This window comes from Tamandua tetradactyla, chromosome 7 (assembly GCF_023851605.1).
Source record: "Tamandua tetradactyla isolate mTamTet1 chromosome 7, mTamTet1.pri, whole genome shotgun sequence".
NCBI lineage: Eukaryota > Metazoa > Chordata > Mammalia > Pilosa > Myrmecophagidae > Tamandua > Tamandua tetradactyla.
Window position 1 is genome coordinate 171122094 of NC_135333.1, and position 19433 is coordinate 171141526.

Below are 19433 nucleotides of genomic sequence, written 5' to 3' on the forward strand. Positions count from 1 at the left end.
GGGAAAAGATGGAGCCATGTGTATTAGGGACCATGTCCTACACAGAGGGAACAATCGGTGCCATGGCCTTGAGGTGGGAGTGTGCTTTTAAGGGTTCAAAGAATAGCAAAGGCAGTGTGGCTGGTGTGAAGCCACAGACAGAGATCAGAGAAAGAATGGGGGAGAGGAGGTGGGGTCGCAGATCCTATACCTCTGTAAGCAAGCAGTTCCCAAAGAGAAAGGAAGATGGAAAGAAAAGATGTGCATGTCCTGTTCCTCTTTCAAACTCAGTAATCACTCCTTTCCACATGGGGAGTAAGAGAAGGGGAGAAGACCCCCAGAGGAGAAGGCGATATGAAGATGGAAACTAAGATGGGAGTGATGAGCCTACAACCCAAGAATACCAAGCATTGCAGGAAGCCGCAAGAAGCTAAGAGAGAGACATGGGACAGAGACTCCAGGAGGAACCCATCCTGCAACGCCTTGACTTTGGACTTCTGACCCAAGAACTGTGAGACAATAAATATCTCTTGTTTTAAGTCATCTGGTTTGTCATAATGTGTTATAGTGGCCCAAGGACAACCCTCAAGAACAGGCAACTGCAAAGACACTTTTAGAGAATTTAATTATCAAGTCAAAAACCAGAAATGCAACCATGTTTTTACATCATAACATTCAATTCCCTTAAGTTTGTCATAAACTACGGGCACCAAATTTAAATGTAAAAGCATACAGTGCATTTTCAGTAACAAAATAGTCATGCACTCAGTTGGCTGTTGATCAACAACCTTACAAGGGAAAAACTAGAATTTCCTTTCAGAAGCAACAAAGATAAGCACTAGTTCTCCCATTTCCACCCATCTCTGCCCCATGTGTCCATATCATGGAGCAGATGCTGAGTTGTTAAACTACACTTACAGCAGTTTTCATTAATAAAACATAATTATGAGCTTACCATACTCATATACTTAATATTTCCTTCATCTTAATGTGCGCCGATCATGTTGAGAAGGTACACCAACCTAAGGATTGTTTTCATAGTTACCATTCTATAGTCTTTAATACTTTCAAACTGTGTGGTCATTTGAAAATATGTGGTCATTAAATGTGTGGTCATTAAATGTGTGGTCATTATTCTGCATCAGGACATCCCAGATGTCAATGATCATTTAATCCTCACCTGTAGATAAGGATATTCAGATGAAAGTATCAGGTGATTTCCCTGAAGGAATTCAGCCAGGTCATATGACCTCAGGAAACTCAAGGTTAGCACCTTAGCCCCTAAAACAATGTTTCTCGCCCTCAATATTGACATCTTGGTCTGGGTAATTCTTTGTCGTAGGTCTACCCTGTGCATTGCAGCATGCTTAGCCATCTCCCTTCCTTCTACCCACTGGGTACCAGAAGCACCCTCTCCCCAGTCATGGCAACTAAAAATGTCTCCAGACTTCCCCGGGAAGGGCCAGAGGGACAAAATTGAGAACTGCTGGTCGAAAGAGAAAATGACTGCATGACCAACTAAACAGATGAATACACATTTATACTATTTTACATCCTATCTATGAAATGTTCATTTCACTATGGAGTGAATATTAATGGTCCATATCTTTTTTTAAAGTAGTATTTACATTCTCTCTGTTGAGACAATCCTGCTAAGTGTGCTTTAATGTTTCTACAGCACACATTTTTTAGAGAAGGAACTATTTCTGCAGCATTATGCTGCAAATTAACAGATCATTTTTTCAAACTGGCAAATGCCATGTCTCAAGCTTTGATCCCCCATCATACTGAAATTTTAAGTAGCACTGAGTTAATAAAGTGCTATTCTGTCAAAAAACCCAACCTGATCTTTTATATTCACGTTATCTCAGGGAGGTAGGTAGACAAGTGCTTGGCGTTACATTCTATCACTAGAGCAGATAAAAGATACATTCCAAGTCATAGAACTTGAGAGCGGCAAAATGGACACTGACAGACTGTGACTTTTCCCCCCTGGGGCTTTGTGATTCAAAATAATTAAGAACAGTAGATTATTTAATTTACATTATAATATGTTAATATTTTACCTCTATTTGATTTTAAGATTTAGAAATTAAGATAAATTATTTTCAACCAGTACTAACATTACCTTTCTTAAGAATTCTACCTGGCACTCTTAGGTGTTTATAATAATTCCTAATATTATGAAGATATACTTTGTCTAAAGGAAAGTAGAGAAAATAGAAGTATCATATTTCTCATTAAAAAATAGATTGCCTAACTTTTTAGCAGTTAGATAAAAGAAAAGGTTATTTAAATGACCTAATTTCAGCTTCCAGAATTGAAGCATTCTTTACACATGTACCTTTAGAATCATTAAATAAATTATGATAGTTCAAATCACACTCACATAAAAATAAGATATCTTCCTACTCATTAAGACACTGTAGAAAGATTCACTAATTTGATGTTTGCATATAAATATATTGATCAAAAATAACATCTGCACACACAAAAAATATATGAATACATAGTTCATTAAACATTATATAATTCTCCATGCTACAGATAAATGTTACTTATTTTTTAAAATTTCTTAATATTGTCAGAGCATGCTTATTTAAATATTGTGGATCAGAAAATAAGCATAAAATTATCTTAAGTACAAAGACATTTTAATGTACCAAAAAACTTCACATCATTTTTTAAAAACATTGAAAAGTGTAAAAAAAATTTAAGAGTATCTAAGGCGGGTACAGTATAAAAAAATAAGTTATTGTTAATACTGTAGCCAAACTCTTAGCTGGGAATGTAGCGAAATAAACAGCTTTGCAACTTTAAGACTGCTACTTCAAATTTTAAAATACTGAACAAAGTATACAAAAGAAAAAATAGTGTTTACATTAGCAATTTAGCTCTTTAGATGAATATACCAAAAATTCAAGATTTCTAAGCCCTAAAAAGCATATGTACCTTAAATTTAATTGACGGCAAATTTGTTAGCATTCAAAGCTCAATTTAATAGCATTGAATGTGATCATTTAACTCCATGGAGTGTAACTGTTTTTGGTAATAGAAACATGCCAACCCGTGAGTACCCGCCTCGAGCGTGCTTTAGTCAGTCCCAGGCTCATGGGACTTGGGGAACCGGGATCCTGATTCACTGTGGGAGTCTCGAGACATGTCCAAGCCCAGAACACAGAATAAAGAGGAAACAAGGGAGGTAAGCAGACATGAGAGTGCACAGCCAAACCAGAGTGATGGGTCAGGATCTAGGAATGCAGATAATAAACAGAGTCTAAGAAAGGCAGGGTGGCGGCCAGAAGCCAGGAACTCAAGAAGATGCATCACTTGGGCCAGGTAGGAGGTATCTTCTCACCCTCCTGGACCAGAACCAGTCCACAGTATATACATGCCCTGGCTAAGGAGGAGATGAACAGCAAAGATCCAAACAGCACAAAACTGTCACCTCACGGCTCCCAAAGAACATAAGAGTATTTGGTAGAAAGGAGAAAAACTCTTTTCAATACAAGTGACATTTTTGGTGAATCCCAAACACATATGTTAGCACCAAAGGCATGGAGAATATGTTCAGTAATGCCCAGATTTAAGAAAATGCCTTTGATGATAAAGTACAACATATGTATGCATGTACATGGGTGTATCAGCCTATCAGCAAAGACTTCGTCTCACGACTTTCAGAACTACATAAAGGAGGAATGGAGGGAAACGATGCTGAGACTCTCCTAGCCCTGGAACAGCCTCACGTAATGAGTGGGGACAGTGAAGAAATGCAGAACTCTGCTTTCACAAAAGTTTATCCCCTACGAGTTCCCCCAAAACATACACAACAGTTGGGAAAAAAAGAAACTAAACCTGATCCAATTATTTCATAAGACATATAAAACGGAGACAGCGCTGCAGGCGGTCATGACGAGAGCCGCGTCACAGGCGAGTCCCTCGGGTCTTCCCACTGTGATCTGCCAAGTTCAGTTCCACGTGGCTGAAGGCAGGGTTGTCGGCGCCACCGCGCTGCGCTGGATGGGACTTGTCATTAAATACATGCTGCTTCTAGAGGAGAAGTGTCAACACGGTGGTTAGAAAAAAGAAACAAAGCACTGTTTGTTTATTCGGTTTTAAATAATCATCACTACTGGTTTTACTTCTCTAAATGAGCTTCAGAGCCTACTGGGGGAGCAGTGACAGCACGTATCAGCACAGCCTCTTCGTCCATCCCTTCAGGAGCGCGGCTGCGGGCTAACTGGGGGTCTATCCAGCTGATAAAGCAGTCTTACTAATTCCAGGAAAAAGAAAGCCAACTTACTTTCTTAAAAACATCGAAATTGGATAAAAAGTCCTCTTTGGTTAGTAGGAACCTGGAATCTATATTCTGTTTTCTTCCTCCTGAAAAACATACAGGTTATTTACATCATACAGGCACTCAACTTATGCACAGCCAGCTGGGTGCTGGAGGCTCGGGCTGCTTGTCCCCTGGCCACAGTGTCTGCGCCGCTGGCCTCTCACTGTGACAGGTGGGAGCCGAGCGTGTAAAGATAAATATGTGACCCTCAACACAAGCCAAGTGCAGCGTCTCACTCTCAACTAAAGACACAGTCACCGGGCCCTTGTTGGTACAAAAATGGCTTAAAAGCACCATCTTTGATCCACCAATGAAATATCAAACCATCTGCCTCTGCCTCAGACAGTGGAGCTGCCGTTTCCCAGCCTGGCGACTAGCAATGTGCACGCACGTGAGAAAATGCAAAAAGTGAGGAACTGTTGAATAAATTACCTCAGTGAACTCAGTCTGCTAATTGCTGTTTAATCTAAGTCATTCTCTCTAAGGTTTTGCTTTATAAAACCTATCTTTTGGTTTGATGTTTTGTTGGTGGATCAAAGAAGATGCTCTAAAAACTGTCTCTCTCCAAGACTGGTCCTCAAATTACCTCTGCCCACATCACCTCTGCCCACACCACCCAGGAGGCACCTGCTCTCTAGCCAGCACCACTGCACCTCTGTGGGTGGGGCCACGCCTGCCTTATACCAGATTTCCAGGGTCACTCTGACACCCTCTAAAGGTCAGAACCAGCACTTCAGCACTAACACCAGACCTCAATCTCGACAGGCATCACAGCTGTCCTGGAGGGGGACCAACCCTAATCCATTCAATAGTGTTGAGCACCTACTATGTACTAGAGCCCTTCCAGGTGCCAGAGAAACAGAGATTAAGAAAACAATCACTATGCTCACAACTCATCTCCTGAGAAAAATATCTCCCGCCGTTTCACTGAGGAAAACACAGATGCCCGATGCAGTCAATAGTGGGTGGAGCTGAGACTACAGCCAAGTCTGAGTGGCCTGAATTCTTACAGATTGTAGTATCCTATTTGTGGTAGTTAGGTTCAGGTGTCAATGTGGCCAGATGAAGGTGCCTAGTTCTGTTGCTGTGGACATAAGCCAATGGCTTGTGAACCTCATCTGTTGCTGATTACATCTGCAGTCGGCTAGGAGGCGTGCCTGCTGCAGTGCTTGACTTAATTGGCTGGTGCTTAAATGAGAGAACTCAACATAGCACAGCCCAAGCAGCTCAGCAACCTCATCTCAGCACTCGCAGCTCAGCCAAGGCCTTTGAAGATGCAGAAAGAAATCACCTGGGGAAAGCTGTTGGAACCCAGAGAGCTGGAGAGAAGGCCAGCAGCGATCACCCTGTGCCTTCCTGTGTGAGAAAGAACCTCAGTTGAAAGTTAGCTGCCTTTCCTTTGAAAAACCACACGCTGTTAACTAAATAAATCCCCTTTTATTAAAAGCCAGTCCATCTCTGGTGTGTTGCATTCTGGCAGCTTTGTCAGACTAAAACACTATTGTAGGTTTTTACATATGTGACATAAAATAAAACAGCCACTTGCACTGGGTGTGGTGGAAGGGACCCTTTTCTAAGAAAGGCTTTTCCAGAAGACAAAAAACAATTTACCTGCAGGGGCTATTCAAGAAAATGGAACAATGGAATGCACCCTACGGAACTACAGATACAGCAGCTTCCAGTTCAGGAGAGACAGCTGCTAAGAATGGATGAGCATGCCATACTAATCGATGCACGTCTGCTCCCCACTCGGTAAGGTCCCCTGGTAAAATGGTAACTTGATGTCAGCCAATCCGAACACTTCCTCACTTGCTTCCCCATCTGCCCTATAAAAGCTCTCCCTTTCCACTCCCCCTGCAGAGCTCCTTCCAACATGCCATCTGGATGCTGATTGATTTGTGAACCCTAAACTGCTCAAATAAACTCCCATAGATAACATCTTGCCTAATATCTTAATAAATGTATTTTCCAAGGAACCTCAGGATTGTATGATTTTGGACTTTTTCTCAAGGTGCTCACTGCTACTTTAGAGTTGGAATAAGCTATTCGTGAAATGAATGAAGTTAAAATGTTCTTGACTTTGTTACTGGATGCCTTTCACCTGGTAAAGCACTACTTATAACAAAAGATAGAGCTGTATATGGTTATCAGAGTCAAAGCATTGAAAGAAAATACGGTGTTTTCAGGGAGTACTCAGATACCCAGGTTTATTTTAAAAAGGGGGGGGGGGGGGCAGGTGACTAAGGATCAAAGGACAAATAACACCAGAGACTGACATCTGATGTATTCCAGAGCCAAAAAACTGGAAAATTGGTGAGAAAAGTTTAAAATCTGTCTTTAAAATATAACAGTACAAAATAAAGAATCTTTTTAAAAAATAAAAATATATCACTCCAGACAAGAGAATAAGCCTACTGTTCTGTTAATCTTATTTATGAGAAAAAACACAGTTCTTTTTTAAAAGAAAGAGAATACTTTAAAATGACTGAGAAGTGACAAATAGTTGCAAACTTTGTAAGTATAAATAAAAAGTCCACAGAAGTTTGAAAGAGTGCGAGCCAGGTGACAAAAGCCAGTGCTTGATGGCAGGAGTCTACGAAGTAGCACCGTGCAGGTACGTGGTGGCATAAAAGCAAAGACATCAGCTGTCCCTGGACGGAGTGCAGGATGCATTGCCAATTATAGCATATTCCATGAGGAGCTGCCTTTCCTTAGTTTGGTGGCTATGGATGCCCATGTGTGATGCACGTGTGGTATGCATGTGTGACATACATATGTGAGTGCATGTGATGCACATGTGTGGCACATATGATGTACATGTGCAGTTTTCATGTGGCATTTATGTTTGATGTACCTGTGTGACATGCATTGTGACATACATGTGTGGTGCACATATGTGAGTGTCTGTGATGCACATGTGTGGTGTGCATTGTGACATGCATAGCGATATGCATGTGTGTGATGCACATGTATGATATGCATGTGGTACACATGTGTGGTGTGTACATGTGGTGTGTGGCGTGCATATGATGTGCATGGGTGACATGTGGCATGCCTGTGACGTGTGCGACATACATGTATGATGTGCATATGTGCTGTGCATGTGTGAGGAAGTTAGGGAGCCCAGCAACTCCCCAACTCGACCACTGCCATGCTTGCATGTGCACGAGTGCCCCATGTGCCCTTGTGCCCTTACACAATGTTCTCAAGCCTGGGTCAGAGTGCTCCTTTCAGAATTCCTGAGAAATACATTGAAAAACTATGCCAGGGGCGGGCCGCGGTGGCTCAGCGGGCAAAGTGCTTGCCTGCTATGCCGGAGGACCTCGGTTCGATTCCCGGCCCCAGCCCATGTAACAAAAACGGAGAAACAGAATACAATAAAACAAGAAAATGTTTAAAAGATGTTTCCCTTTCTTCCTTCCTTCCTTCCTTCTATCCTTCCTTCCTTCTCTCTGTCTTTCCTTTAAAAAAAAAAAAAAAAAAAAAAAAAAAACTATGCCAGGTAGGAGACCTAAAAAGCACAAAGATGGAAAATAGGAGTGAAAAGATCAGAAAATCAAAGAAGCTGTCTAGGAGTCAAACATTAGACTAACAGGAGTTTCCAGAAGGAGAAAACAGAGAACCTGGAAGGAAATCATCTGGAGAAGCAACAGCAGAGAATTCACTAAGGACATGGGTCTCCAGGCCGAAAGGGGCTCCCGAGGTCAGCGGGTCAGGGAGTCACGGGGAACCCCAGCCACAGGCGAAGTCAGCAGCAACCAGCGTGCAAAAGCACACCGGGGCATCCTCGGGGACAGACCCGCTGCTGCCCCCACCCCGGGTTCTCCCCTCAGACCATCAGTCACGCAGGAGGGTAGGTCAAGGGCACTGCTGTCAGACACTCCGTTTCCCCAAACCTTCTCCTGCCCACCTTTCTCAAGAAGGGCCGAAGGGTGTGCCCCATTCAAGAAGGGAATGACCACTAAGGCAGGGAGGGGACATGGGGCGCAGCAGGGACTCGGTCCGGGGGAGGCACGGAGGACCCTCAGAGCAAGGATAAAAGGAAGCCCAGGGGTAGCCGCATTCCGGCAGTCCCCGGCAGCGAGTCACACTCTGGGCTTCACCAGTGGGATAAAGCACACAGGTTTTATAAAGTTTATAAATATCTGGAAAAAAGCCTCCACACTATGCTTTGCTACAAAGGTTATTATATTAAATCATATTATGCTTAGACATAATCATCAATGCTATTTCTTACATGTGTATAACTCTTCACAGTTTGCAAAGAATCAGCATAGGACAATGAAAAGATCTGCATGAAATGCCTGGCATTGTTGTAGCTAGATACAGTTTCTTCAAGCATCTTATTTCTATCTTATCGCACTCCATGAGGTAGCCAAGCCAATTATTATTATTATTATCCTCACATTATAGATAAGAAAACTAGGGCTTACAGTAGCTATCTGCCTTGCCTAAGTTCAGGCAGCTAGTAAGCGGCAGCAGGAAGATTCACAGAGAGACACATCTGTTTTCAAATCCAGGCCCTCAAAGTTCCCATGAATAAAATGAAAGAAATAATTAAATTAGTTGTTATTAGGGACCATAGTACAATAACCTAAATAACTACAAAAGAAATATTATACGAGCTAACAGAAAAAGGTAAATGCAATTAAACTAATGTTTAGATAGTTACCTGTTAATAAACTAACAATTATCCCAATGAATATCGTTACCAGAGTTCCAAGAGTGCTGAAGTACAGATATGACAAGGAGTACCAGTTATCCATCAGCGGGGTCCTAAGAGAGAGCAAAGGTATAATTGGAATATTTCGTCTAAGGCTATTAGCAACTAAGAGTATATACGAGTAATCCCTGTGGCGAGTCAGAATATATGCAATAATGCTTTCAGTGTCACAGCCTGCTCTCCCAACTTCATCTCATCGCATCAAGAATTAAAAATATGACTTAACCTAGTCCATCTACTGTAACACTAAACACCATGCTTATTCATTCAACTCTACATTATACACCAAGCACTGCTCCTGGCATTGGAGGGTCAGCCGTAAATAAGACAGACAAAGTTCCTGTCCCAGGATGTTCATATTCTAATGGGGGGAAAAAAACAACAAACAAGTAAACAAATTAATAAAACCATAATTTCCACCAGCAGAAAGTGCTATCAGGAAAATAAAATAAGGCAATGTGACATCAATAGGGCCAAGAGGGAAGGACTACTTTTTAATGAGTAGGAAGAGAAAGCCTCTGTAATGAAGTAAATTTGAATTGAGAGCTAAATAACTAAAAGGAGTTGGCCAATTAACATTCTCGAGAAAAGCAAACCACAGAAAAGTAAAAACTGGTAGACTCAAGTATGGAGAACGCAATACAGAATGGAACAAGATAAGATGAGGGCAGGAAGCTTTATGTAGAACTTGGGATGAGTTTGGAATTTATTGTACAGGCAATGGCACTCATTGCAAGATTTTGTTTGAATTTATGAATTTATGTTCTATTAGAGAAATTGTGAGTTTACTGACCAATCATGCAGAAAACAGAATTCCCATTTAACCTCCACCCTCACACACACATGCAGTTTTCATCGTCATTGGCACTTAGCATTAGGGTGGCACCTTTGTTAAAATGGATGAACCAATATTATAATTATACTAGTCACTGTAGTCCATAGTTTACATTAGCAGTCACGTTTGTGTTGTACAGTCCTATGTTTTTTTAATTTTTATTCTAGTAACATATACAAAACCTAAAGTTTCCCCCTTTTTAACCACATTCAGATATATAATTCAGTGCCATTAATTACTTTCACAATGTTGTGCCTCCATCACCACTGTTCTTATCAAAGCTTTTCTATCACCCGAAACAGAAACTGAACAAATCAAGCATTAACTCCCCATTCCCTGCCCCCAACCCCTGGTAATCTGAATTTGCTTATTCTAATCATTACATGCCGTTGAGATCATACAACAGTCATCCTTTTGTGTCTCATTTATTTCATTCAACAAACCTCCAAGGTTCATCCATGGTGCCACAAGTGTCAGGACTTCATTTTTAAGGCTAATTAAACATTAGGAATAATATTCCATCATATGTATACACCATCCTTTATTTACCCATTCATCTGTTGATGGACATTTGGGTTACTTCCATCTTTCAGCTGTTGCTAATGCTGCTGTGAACATCAGTTCACCAACACCTGTTCGGGTTCCTGCTTTCTGTTCCTTTGAGTATATACATAGAAGTGGGACTGTCAGGTCATGTGGTAACTCCTATGTTTAGCTTTCTGAGAAACTGCCAAACTTTCTCCCACAGCAGCTACACCATTTTACATTCCCACCAAAAATGAATGGATATTCCCCTGTCCCATCATCCTCTCAAACATGCCTTATTCTCATTTGTTTAAACAGTAGCCATGGTAGTGGGTGTGAAATGGTACCACATTGCATTTCCCAGTGGCTAAAGATAGTGAATGCTTTTTCGTGTGCTTCTTAGCCTTTTGTATATCTTCTTTGGATAAATATCTATTCAAATATTTTTCCCATTTCTTAATTTGGTTGTTTGTCTTTTGCTGTTGAGTTGTAGGATTTCTTTATATATTCTGGATATTAAACCTTTATCAGATATGTGGCTTCCAGATATTTTTTCCAGTCTATAGGTTGCCTTTTTATTTTCAAGATGACGTCCTTTAATATCCCAAAGTTTTTAGTGTTGATGAAGTCACATTTCTCTATTTTTTTGTTTTTGCTTTTGGTGTACAGTCTAAGAAAACACTGCCTAATGCAAGATCCTAAACATGCTTCCCTATGTTTTCTTCTAGGACTTTTAAAGTATTGATTCTTATATTTAGGTCTTTGATCCATGTTGAGTTGAATTTTGTATATGGTGTGAGGTAGGCTCCACCTTTATTCTTTTAGATATGGAATCTGGTTTTCTCAGGGCCGTTTGTTGAAGAGATTATTTCTCACTGAGTAGACTTGGCACTCATGGTGGTTTGAAACTGTACATACCCCAGAAAAACATGTTCTCCAGTCTGATCTGTTCTTGTGTGAACTCATTGTAAGCAGGACCTTTTGATGAGGCATCTGCAGTTCAGGTGTGTAAAGACCCAGAGCCCAGGCCCCACCCCTTCCTCCATCAGGAGAACAAGTCTTATGTTCGCAGCCACCATGACAGGAGAGATACACAAGGTCAGCAGACCCCTTCAGGGGGAAAGAATATCATCAAAATGTCACTCCCCTAATCGAGTCTCACAAGACCCTGCTGAAACCCTGCTGTCACATCCTGTGGACCTAAACCTTTATGAGCCTTCCCCATGGCACTCCCCTCTCTCTCTCTTTTGCACAGAACACTGATTTCCATTGCCTGACTGGCTGCCATTGAGAAGAATCTTCTTCTGTTCATAAGTCCTAATTAAATTCATGGGTCACTCTGTGCCAGGCATGTTCTCCTGTCTTAGAGCTAAGTTGGGTTGGAACAAGGTATGACCCACCTCTTTCAGAATGGGTCTTAACCCTATTACTGAAATCCTTTATAAATGGAATGAATATATACAGAAAGCCATAGAAATGAGCAGCTGAAATCAGTGAAAGCTGGAAAAGAAGGGAGAAACCAGTAGATGCTGCCATGTGGCTTACCACGTGGCAGAGGAGCCAAAGGTCACTGGTAGCCAATCTTTGGGAAGAAAGCATTGTCTTTGCAATGACTGATTTGGACATTTTCTCAGCTTCAAACTGCACACTAATAAATTCCCATCATTTAAGCCAACCTATTTCATGGTATCTGCTTTAAGAAGTCTCAGAAGCTAAAATAACACCTTTGTCAAAAATCCACTGGCTGTGGCATGGGGATTTACATTGGTATATAGGACTGTCCTGTGCCAGTACCACACTATTTTGATTACTGGAGTTTTGTAATAAGTTTAAAATCAGGAAGTATGAGTCCTTAAACTTCACTCTCCATTTTCAAGATGACCTTAGCTATTTAGGGCCCCTTAGCCTTCCATATAAATTTGGTGAGTACTTTTCCACTTCTGCAAAAAGGTTGTTGGAATTCTGATTGAGATTATGTTGATCTTGTAAACTACTTTGGGTAGAATTGACATCTTAACAATTATTCAGTCTTCCAATCCATGAACACGGAATGTGCTTCCATTTATTTAGGCCTTCTTTGACTTCTTTTAGCAATGTTTTATAGTTTTCCATGTATTACCTCCTTGGTTAAATTTATCCCTAGATATTTGATTCTCTTAGTTGCTATGTAAATGAATTCTTTTCCTGATTCCCTCTTCAGATTGTTCACTACCAATGCGTAGAAACACTACTGATTTCTGCTTGTTGATTTTGTACCCACCACCTTTGTTGGATTTTTTTAATTTGCTGGATTAGCTCCAGTAGCTTTATTGCAAATTTTTCAAGATTTCCTCTATATAAGATCATGTCATCTACAAATAGAGAAAATTTTACCTCTTCCTTTCCAATATTTGTGTCTTTTACTTTTTTTTCTTCCCTTATTGCTCTGGCAAGGAGTTCCAGTACAATGTTGAATAACAGTGGGCATCTTTGTTTTGCTCCCTTGTAGGGGGAAGGTTTTTCACATACACCCTTTATTGAGGAAGTTTCCATCTATTCCTAGTTTTCTAAGTATTTTTATCAAAAAGGATTTTGTCAAATGCCTTTTCAGTATCAGTTGAGATGATCATGTGTTTTTTCCCTTCATTCTATTAATGTATTATTACTTTGAGTTTCTTATGTTGAATCACCCTTTTATAACTGAGATAAACCCCACTTGAACATACTGTATAATTCTTCTAATGTGCTGTGTGATTCAGTTTGCTAGTGTTTTGGTGAGTATTTTTCTATCTATATTCATAAAGGATATTGGTCTGTAATTTTCTTTGCTTGTGGTATCTCTATCAGCTTTGTTATTAGGTTATGCTGGCCTCCCAGGATGAGGAGGAGGAAGTGTTCTTTCTTCCTCTTAAATTTTTTGTAAGAGTTTGAGCAGGACTGGTGTAAATTATTCTTGGAATATTTGGTAAAATTTACCAGTGAAGCCTCTGGTCCTGGGATGTTATTGGTTGGGAGGTATTTGATTACTGATTCAATCTCTCTACTTGTTACTGGTCCACTGAGATTTTCTATTTCTTTTTGAGTCAATGTAGTGAGCTAGTGTTTCTAGAAATTTGTCCCTTTATAAAACAATTACATGTCTTGCAAGAGGGACCTCTTAAATATAAGGGCACTAAAAAGATGAAAAATATATACTATACAAACATTAGCCAAAAGAAAGCTGATGTCATTCAACTAATATCAAAGTAGACTTTAAGGCAAAAACCAGTAGTACATGTAAGGAGAAACATTCCTGAGTAATAAAATAGTCAATATTACAAGAAGATATAAAAATTCCAAATTTGAATGCTCCTAATAACAAAGCTTCAAAATATATAAAGGAAAAAATGTCATAACTAAAAAAAGAAAGAAATCCACAATCATAGTAGATGATGAGTTTAACAACTTTCTTAATAACTGAGAGACCAAAAAGGTAATTCCCCACCCATTCATGAAAAACCTCTTAAGAAACTAGAAGGGAACCTTCTTAATCTTACAAAATATATTTAGAAAATCCAATATCAAGCATCATCTCTAATAGTAAAATATTGAAAGCTTTCTCCTCTCCCCATTCTGATATTGGGACTAAGACAAGGATGCCTTCTATTACCACTTATTTTCACCGTTCTACTAGAAGTTCCAGGCATTTCAAAAATATAAAAAATCAAGTAATAAGAAGAAGAAAAATAAATAAAGGAGGTAAAGACTGGAAAGGAAGAAATAAAACTGTCATTAATAAAAGACGGCAAGATTATATATGTAGAGAATCCAGAAGACCTACAAACTACCTATTAAAGTTAAGAGTCCATTTAGCAATATCTATGCATACAAGGTCAATATGTACAAATCAATTGTATTTGCTACATACCAACAACTAGAAAATAAAAATTTTAAAAACATATTATCAAAAAGTAAATCTGATGATAAATGTTCAATACAAAATAATATAATTATGAATTTTCGAACATCTACATGTAAAACTACAAAACATTGCTAAGACAAACTTAAGACCTAAAGAAATGGAGAGTTACCAGGTTCATTGACTGAAAGACTCACTATTGAAAAAAGTAGCAGTCCTCCCCAAATTGATGTCTGAAATCTTAATCAAATCTCAAAGACATTTTTGGTGGAAATTTACAAGTTGGGTCAGAAATATACAGAAGTGCAAAGCAAAGAATAACCAAAAATTCTTAAAGAAGAAGAAAGTTGGAGGGTTTATATTACCAAATATCAAGACTTTCAAAACATACTAGAATTAAGGTACTGTGATTTGGGGTCAAAAATAGAGAATGGAGAAACAGACTCACAAAGCCACCACTGCACTACATTAGGGAAAGGAGGGTATTTTCAATAAATGGTGCCTGGTCAATTGAATATCCAGATGGGAAAAAAAATGAATCTTGATCATGCCTCCCACCATAAATCAATTCCAAGTGGATCACATACCTAAAGGAAATGGCAGATAAATCCATTAAGTGAAAAATTAGAAAAATATCTTCATGGCATTAGGGAAGGAAAAGATTTCTTAAACAGGACATAGAAAGGACTGACCATATAGGAAAAGACTGATAAATTAGATTTAATTAAAAATAAGAAATTCTAATCACCAAAAAGTATCACTAAGAGAATAAAAAGGCAACACACAGCATGGAGGAAAAATACTCTAAACAAATCTTGTATCTAGAATATATAAAGAACTCCTAAATAAATGAGAAAAAGAGACATTCCATTTAATAATGGGTCACAGACTTCAATAGGCAATTCACAAAAGTGGATATCCACATGGCCAACAAACATGTAAAATGATGTTCAACTTCATTCATCGAAAGGGAAATGTAAATTAAAATCACAACAAACTCCATATACCCATCAGATATTGGGAAATTAAAACAAAAAACAAGCCTGAACAATTGAAACCCAGTGTTTCGGTATGCAAAGGTGATTTTATGCAATCACCTGTCATTATGCAATTATGCAATGCCCTGTCATTCCCTCCCTTTGTGGAGGATACATACTGAGCTACATGCGATTCCCTATGACACGTTGTAATTTCAGCCTTCATGTCTTTGTACCTGTCATCTCTTCTTTCTGTGGTTTGCACTCCTCCTTCCCTACGCCCCATATTACCCACTGGTTAACTCCAAATACTCCTTCCCCTAAGAAGGTTTTTCTGGCTCCACCCAGGCAGAATTAGATTCTTCCTCTTCTTGGCTCCAACGATATCCTATAAATGCCACTTATCACAATATGTTGTATTTGTTTATTTTCTTGTCCAACTTCCTCTCATGTCATTTTCCATGACAAAAATGACTTTGCAGACCTTCTTCTTTAACCAACCCTCCAAATTCTACAAATACATCCCTGCAGACGTCATGCAAATCTCCTTTCCAATTAGGTTTATGTTTGCTCTTCTAGCATTTATCATGTGCTTCTGTTTATCATGTGCTGCTCACATGTACCACGTGGGCCGAGTTCACTGTTTTGTGTGTTTTTAGCACATAATGTTTTGGAGGGCAGGAACCACTTCTCAGTTCATTGAGAAGTTGAGTGAGTTCCTTCTCACTCATTTTCTTCAGTGGATAATACATAAACAGCCACACAATGCCAGGCATATGGTTCATGCTCAAAATGTCTTGCTTACTAGTTGATTTATAAATAAGCTAACATATTAAAATGACTACTATGCTAGACACATAGCACCTCATCTAATGTAGTTGTTTCAGAAATTCGATTAACCATTTTACCTTCGACCACTGAGTTAAGGGAGATATCTACAAAATCAGGAGAAGCACTAAATAACTGTATAACTAGAAGTGGAGCTGAATGTGCTCCCACATACCCCGCTAATCCTCTTTTCTGACACTCCCCAAGGCTTCCCAACCCCCTCCCCCATCAGTGCTTTCCTGCTTGGTCAGATGTCACCCATTCCCTTGGTCCTCTCCCCACGGCACTCTACTTCGTCAAACCTCACTCAAATATGCCTCAGGGTCTGGAACTCCCTTTTCAGTCTACCCATCAGAGTTTACCTGTCTTGAAGTCCCCTGGCAGTCCTACTGGCAAGGATTTACATAACCAAATTCCCTCTAGGACATACATTGTTACTAATGGCTACGAGTGCATCCACCATAAGAGGAGGACACCATGTATTGACCCCAAAGGAACAATTCCCTAATGGTTTCAATTCTAAACAAGCTGGCACTGGCCAGCACTCTGGGGGCAGCAGCCTCTTCTTTGCACTTCTCAAATGTATCCATGGGATTTGTGCTTTAGGCCTGGACCTTTATGTATCCACTGAAAGCTTTGCCTACATATCTATCATAAAATGAACCACTCATTTACTAACAGATCTACATCATTTCACTGAATCAAACAACCTGAGCATCCAAAGGCTCTTAAGAAAGAAGTGAAGCACTGGAACATGCTACAACATGGCTGAGCCTTCAAGTCATCATGTTGAATAAAATAAGCCAAACACAAAAGGACAACTATTGTAATGATTTCTCTGATATTAAATACTTAGAATAAGTCAATTCATAGAGACAGAAAGCAGAATAGTGGTTCCCAAGGCTGGGGCTGGGGGAATGGGGAGTTATTGCTAAATGAGCACGAACTTCGGTTTAGGATGATAAAAATAGTCTGGAAATAGAGGTGAAAGTTACACAGTATTGTCTGTGTACTTAATGTCAAAGAATCATCCACTCAAAATGGTTAAGATTATTTTTATGTTATGTATAACTTTACCACAACTCAAAATAAATAAATTTTTAAGAAGTCGTAACTGAAAATTCTTGCAGGAAGATTATAGTGGAAACTATTCGCTAGTGCTCAAGCTTGAAAGTGGAGCAAAAAAGAGCACCTTTCAGTTATAAAGAGTATGTAAGCAACATTGCTTTTATAATTACACTTTTCATTTTAAAGATCTTTCAGTTGACAAATACAATTTTTCATTTGGCTAAAGCTGGTATTTGGAAGAAATACTCCATAAGAGAAAATTTTGTTAAGATCCAAGTATTTTCCAAATCTATAGATACAGCAGAAATTCTGATAAAATTTAAGAAAATCTGATATTTTTCACTATTGCTGACCAAAATATTATAACCAGAAACAGCGGCATGTGCTCTACTTATTTGAGAATTAGGCAACAACTAGAGTGTCACGGAAGGACAAAAAGCAACTGGAATTCTCGTTAACATAACTTTTTAAAATATTTGACGTTATAACGCGCTCAGTTAAATACCTTTCCGTGTTGTGTATTGAAAAAGCACTGGTAGAAAATGGTATTTCCGTGGTTGTCATGACATTCGTCCCATTGTAGGTGCTGTTACAGCCATAAGTTTCAAGTTTTAAGGGCAAAGTTCTCTCGGGAAGTGGGGGATAGAGCTGAGCTCCGATCCCAACCCACAGGGAAACAGCAAATCCAGCCATCAGACCCACCAATGCGCCCTGCAAAACAGGCGTGCTTTTAAAAGAACAATATGGCTTGTTTCAAGTTAGAAATTAACATGAGAACATTAAACTCAACCAGAGCCAACCAAATCCATCAGCTTCCCTCCTAGAACTGCTCCCCTCGTCAGCTCCTCTGCCCAGAACTGTGGGGACTCTGCAAGGCTCTCTCCTCACATTCCCTTCCAGCTGTCTCCAATGCCTGTCCGTTTCGACTGTCTCGTCCTTCCCCTCTCTTCCCTGGCTGCCTCATTTCTTCACTCCTCAAAAATTACAGCATCACAGAGTTGACTCCTGGTCAGTTGTTCCTTCAGAGTTATTCATTTAATCAGTGAAGAAATGGCATGCCATGTGAGCAAGAGACTATGAGAAAGAAAGCATGCAGAGTTTCCCCTGTACTAAAGAGCATATGAGGCTGTAACTGCACTGCAAGAGATGTAGGGAGAAAGCAATAAGTTTTTACAAAGGTCTGCAATTGCACAGACAGTCAAGCCAAGCAATTCTAGAGATTAATGGTGGAGAGAAGAGGACTTGACAAGCTGCTCCCTACTGAAGACATCTGGTGCTCCAGCATTTGGAGAACCCAGGTCTTTCCCTTTTTATAGGTATGCCGGTTTAACTCTATTATGTACCCTAGAAAAGCCATGTTTTAATCCTGATCCAGTCTTGTGGGGGGCAGCTGTTTCGTTTCATCCTGACTCATTATTATAGGTCAGAAACTTTTGATTAGATTTTCTCTACAAAGATGTGGCACGCTCAATTGCGGTTGTGACCTTTGATTAGATGGAGATGTGACCCCACCCATCAAAGTGGGTCTTGATTAGTTTACTGGAATTCTTTAAAAGGGGAAATATTTTGAAGAAACCTCAGAGCCAATGTAGACAACTGGAGATCAAGAGACAGAAATAGCCCGGGACCTAAGCAAAAACTCACAGAAATAGTCAGAAGCTGAAGTGAAGAAATCCCTAGCCCCAGCAGATGCTAAACTAACAAATGAAACCCAGAGTTGTTCCCCGGAGGAGCTGAGTGAAGGCCCCCAGACACTTAGAGAGGGAACCACCGGCATCAGAAGCTGGAAGCAACAGAACGAGGACCAGCAGATGCCAGCCACGTGCCTTCCCCGCTGACAGAGGTGTTCCAGACGGCATCAGCCTTTCCTGAGTGAAGGTAACCTCTTGTTGGTGCCTTAGTTTGGACATTTTCTCGGCCTTAGAAATGTAAACTTACAACTTATTAACTCCCCTTTTTAACAGCCACCCTATTTCTGGACTACTGCATTCGGGCAGCATTAGCAAGCTCATGCAGCAGCTGACCCAGCCCTAGAATGAGGTAAGCCTGGTTCCCAGATGCTGGGGACAGAAACTAACCTTGAGCTGGGAACCTTCTCCCTCTGCAGTGAAATCTTCTCCCACGTTTACGAATTATAATCAGAAAGGGAGCTTGAGTTCCAGATAGAGAGAAACAGGGGAAGTATTTGAGGTAGAGGGACAACACAAGCAGAATCAAAGGCTACTGAAAAGAACAGCATGTTGGTGGGAGAGTGAGAAGGCTGAGGCCAGATGAGAGGATTA

At 40.0% G+C, this 19433-nt stretch overlaps 1 protein-coding gene across 1 annotated transcript in view; it reads right to left on the minus strand.

The window, feature by feature from the left end:
• Positions 1–320: 320 nt before the first annotated feature.
• SLC5A8 (solute carrier family 5 member 8) overlaps positions 321–19433 on the minus strand; it is a 51001-nt gene continuing 31888 nt past the window's right edge. Inside the window, exons 12-15 of the mRNA XM_077111767.1 lie at positions 17657–17862; positions 8991–9094; positions 4283–4362; positions 321–4029 (exon numbers count right to left, since the gene is read on the minus strand). Coding sequence (XP_076967882.1) covers positions 3904–4029; positions 4283–4362; positions 8991–9094; positions 17657–17862 — 516 coding nt within the window. The 3' untranslated portion in view covers positions 321–3903. The remainder of the gene's footprint in view (positions 4030–4282; positions 4363–8990; positions 9095–17656; positions 17863–19433) is intronic.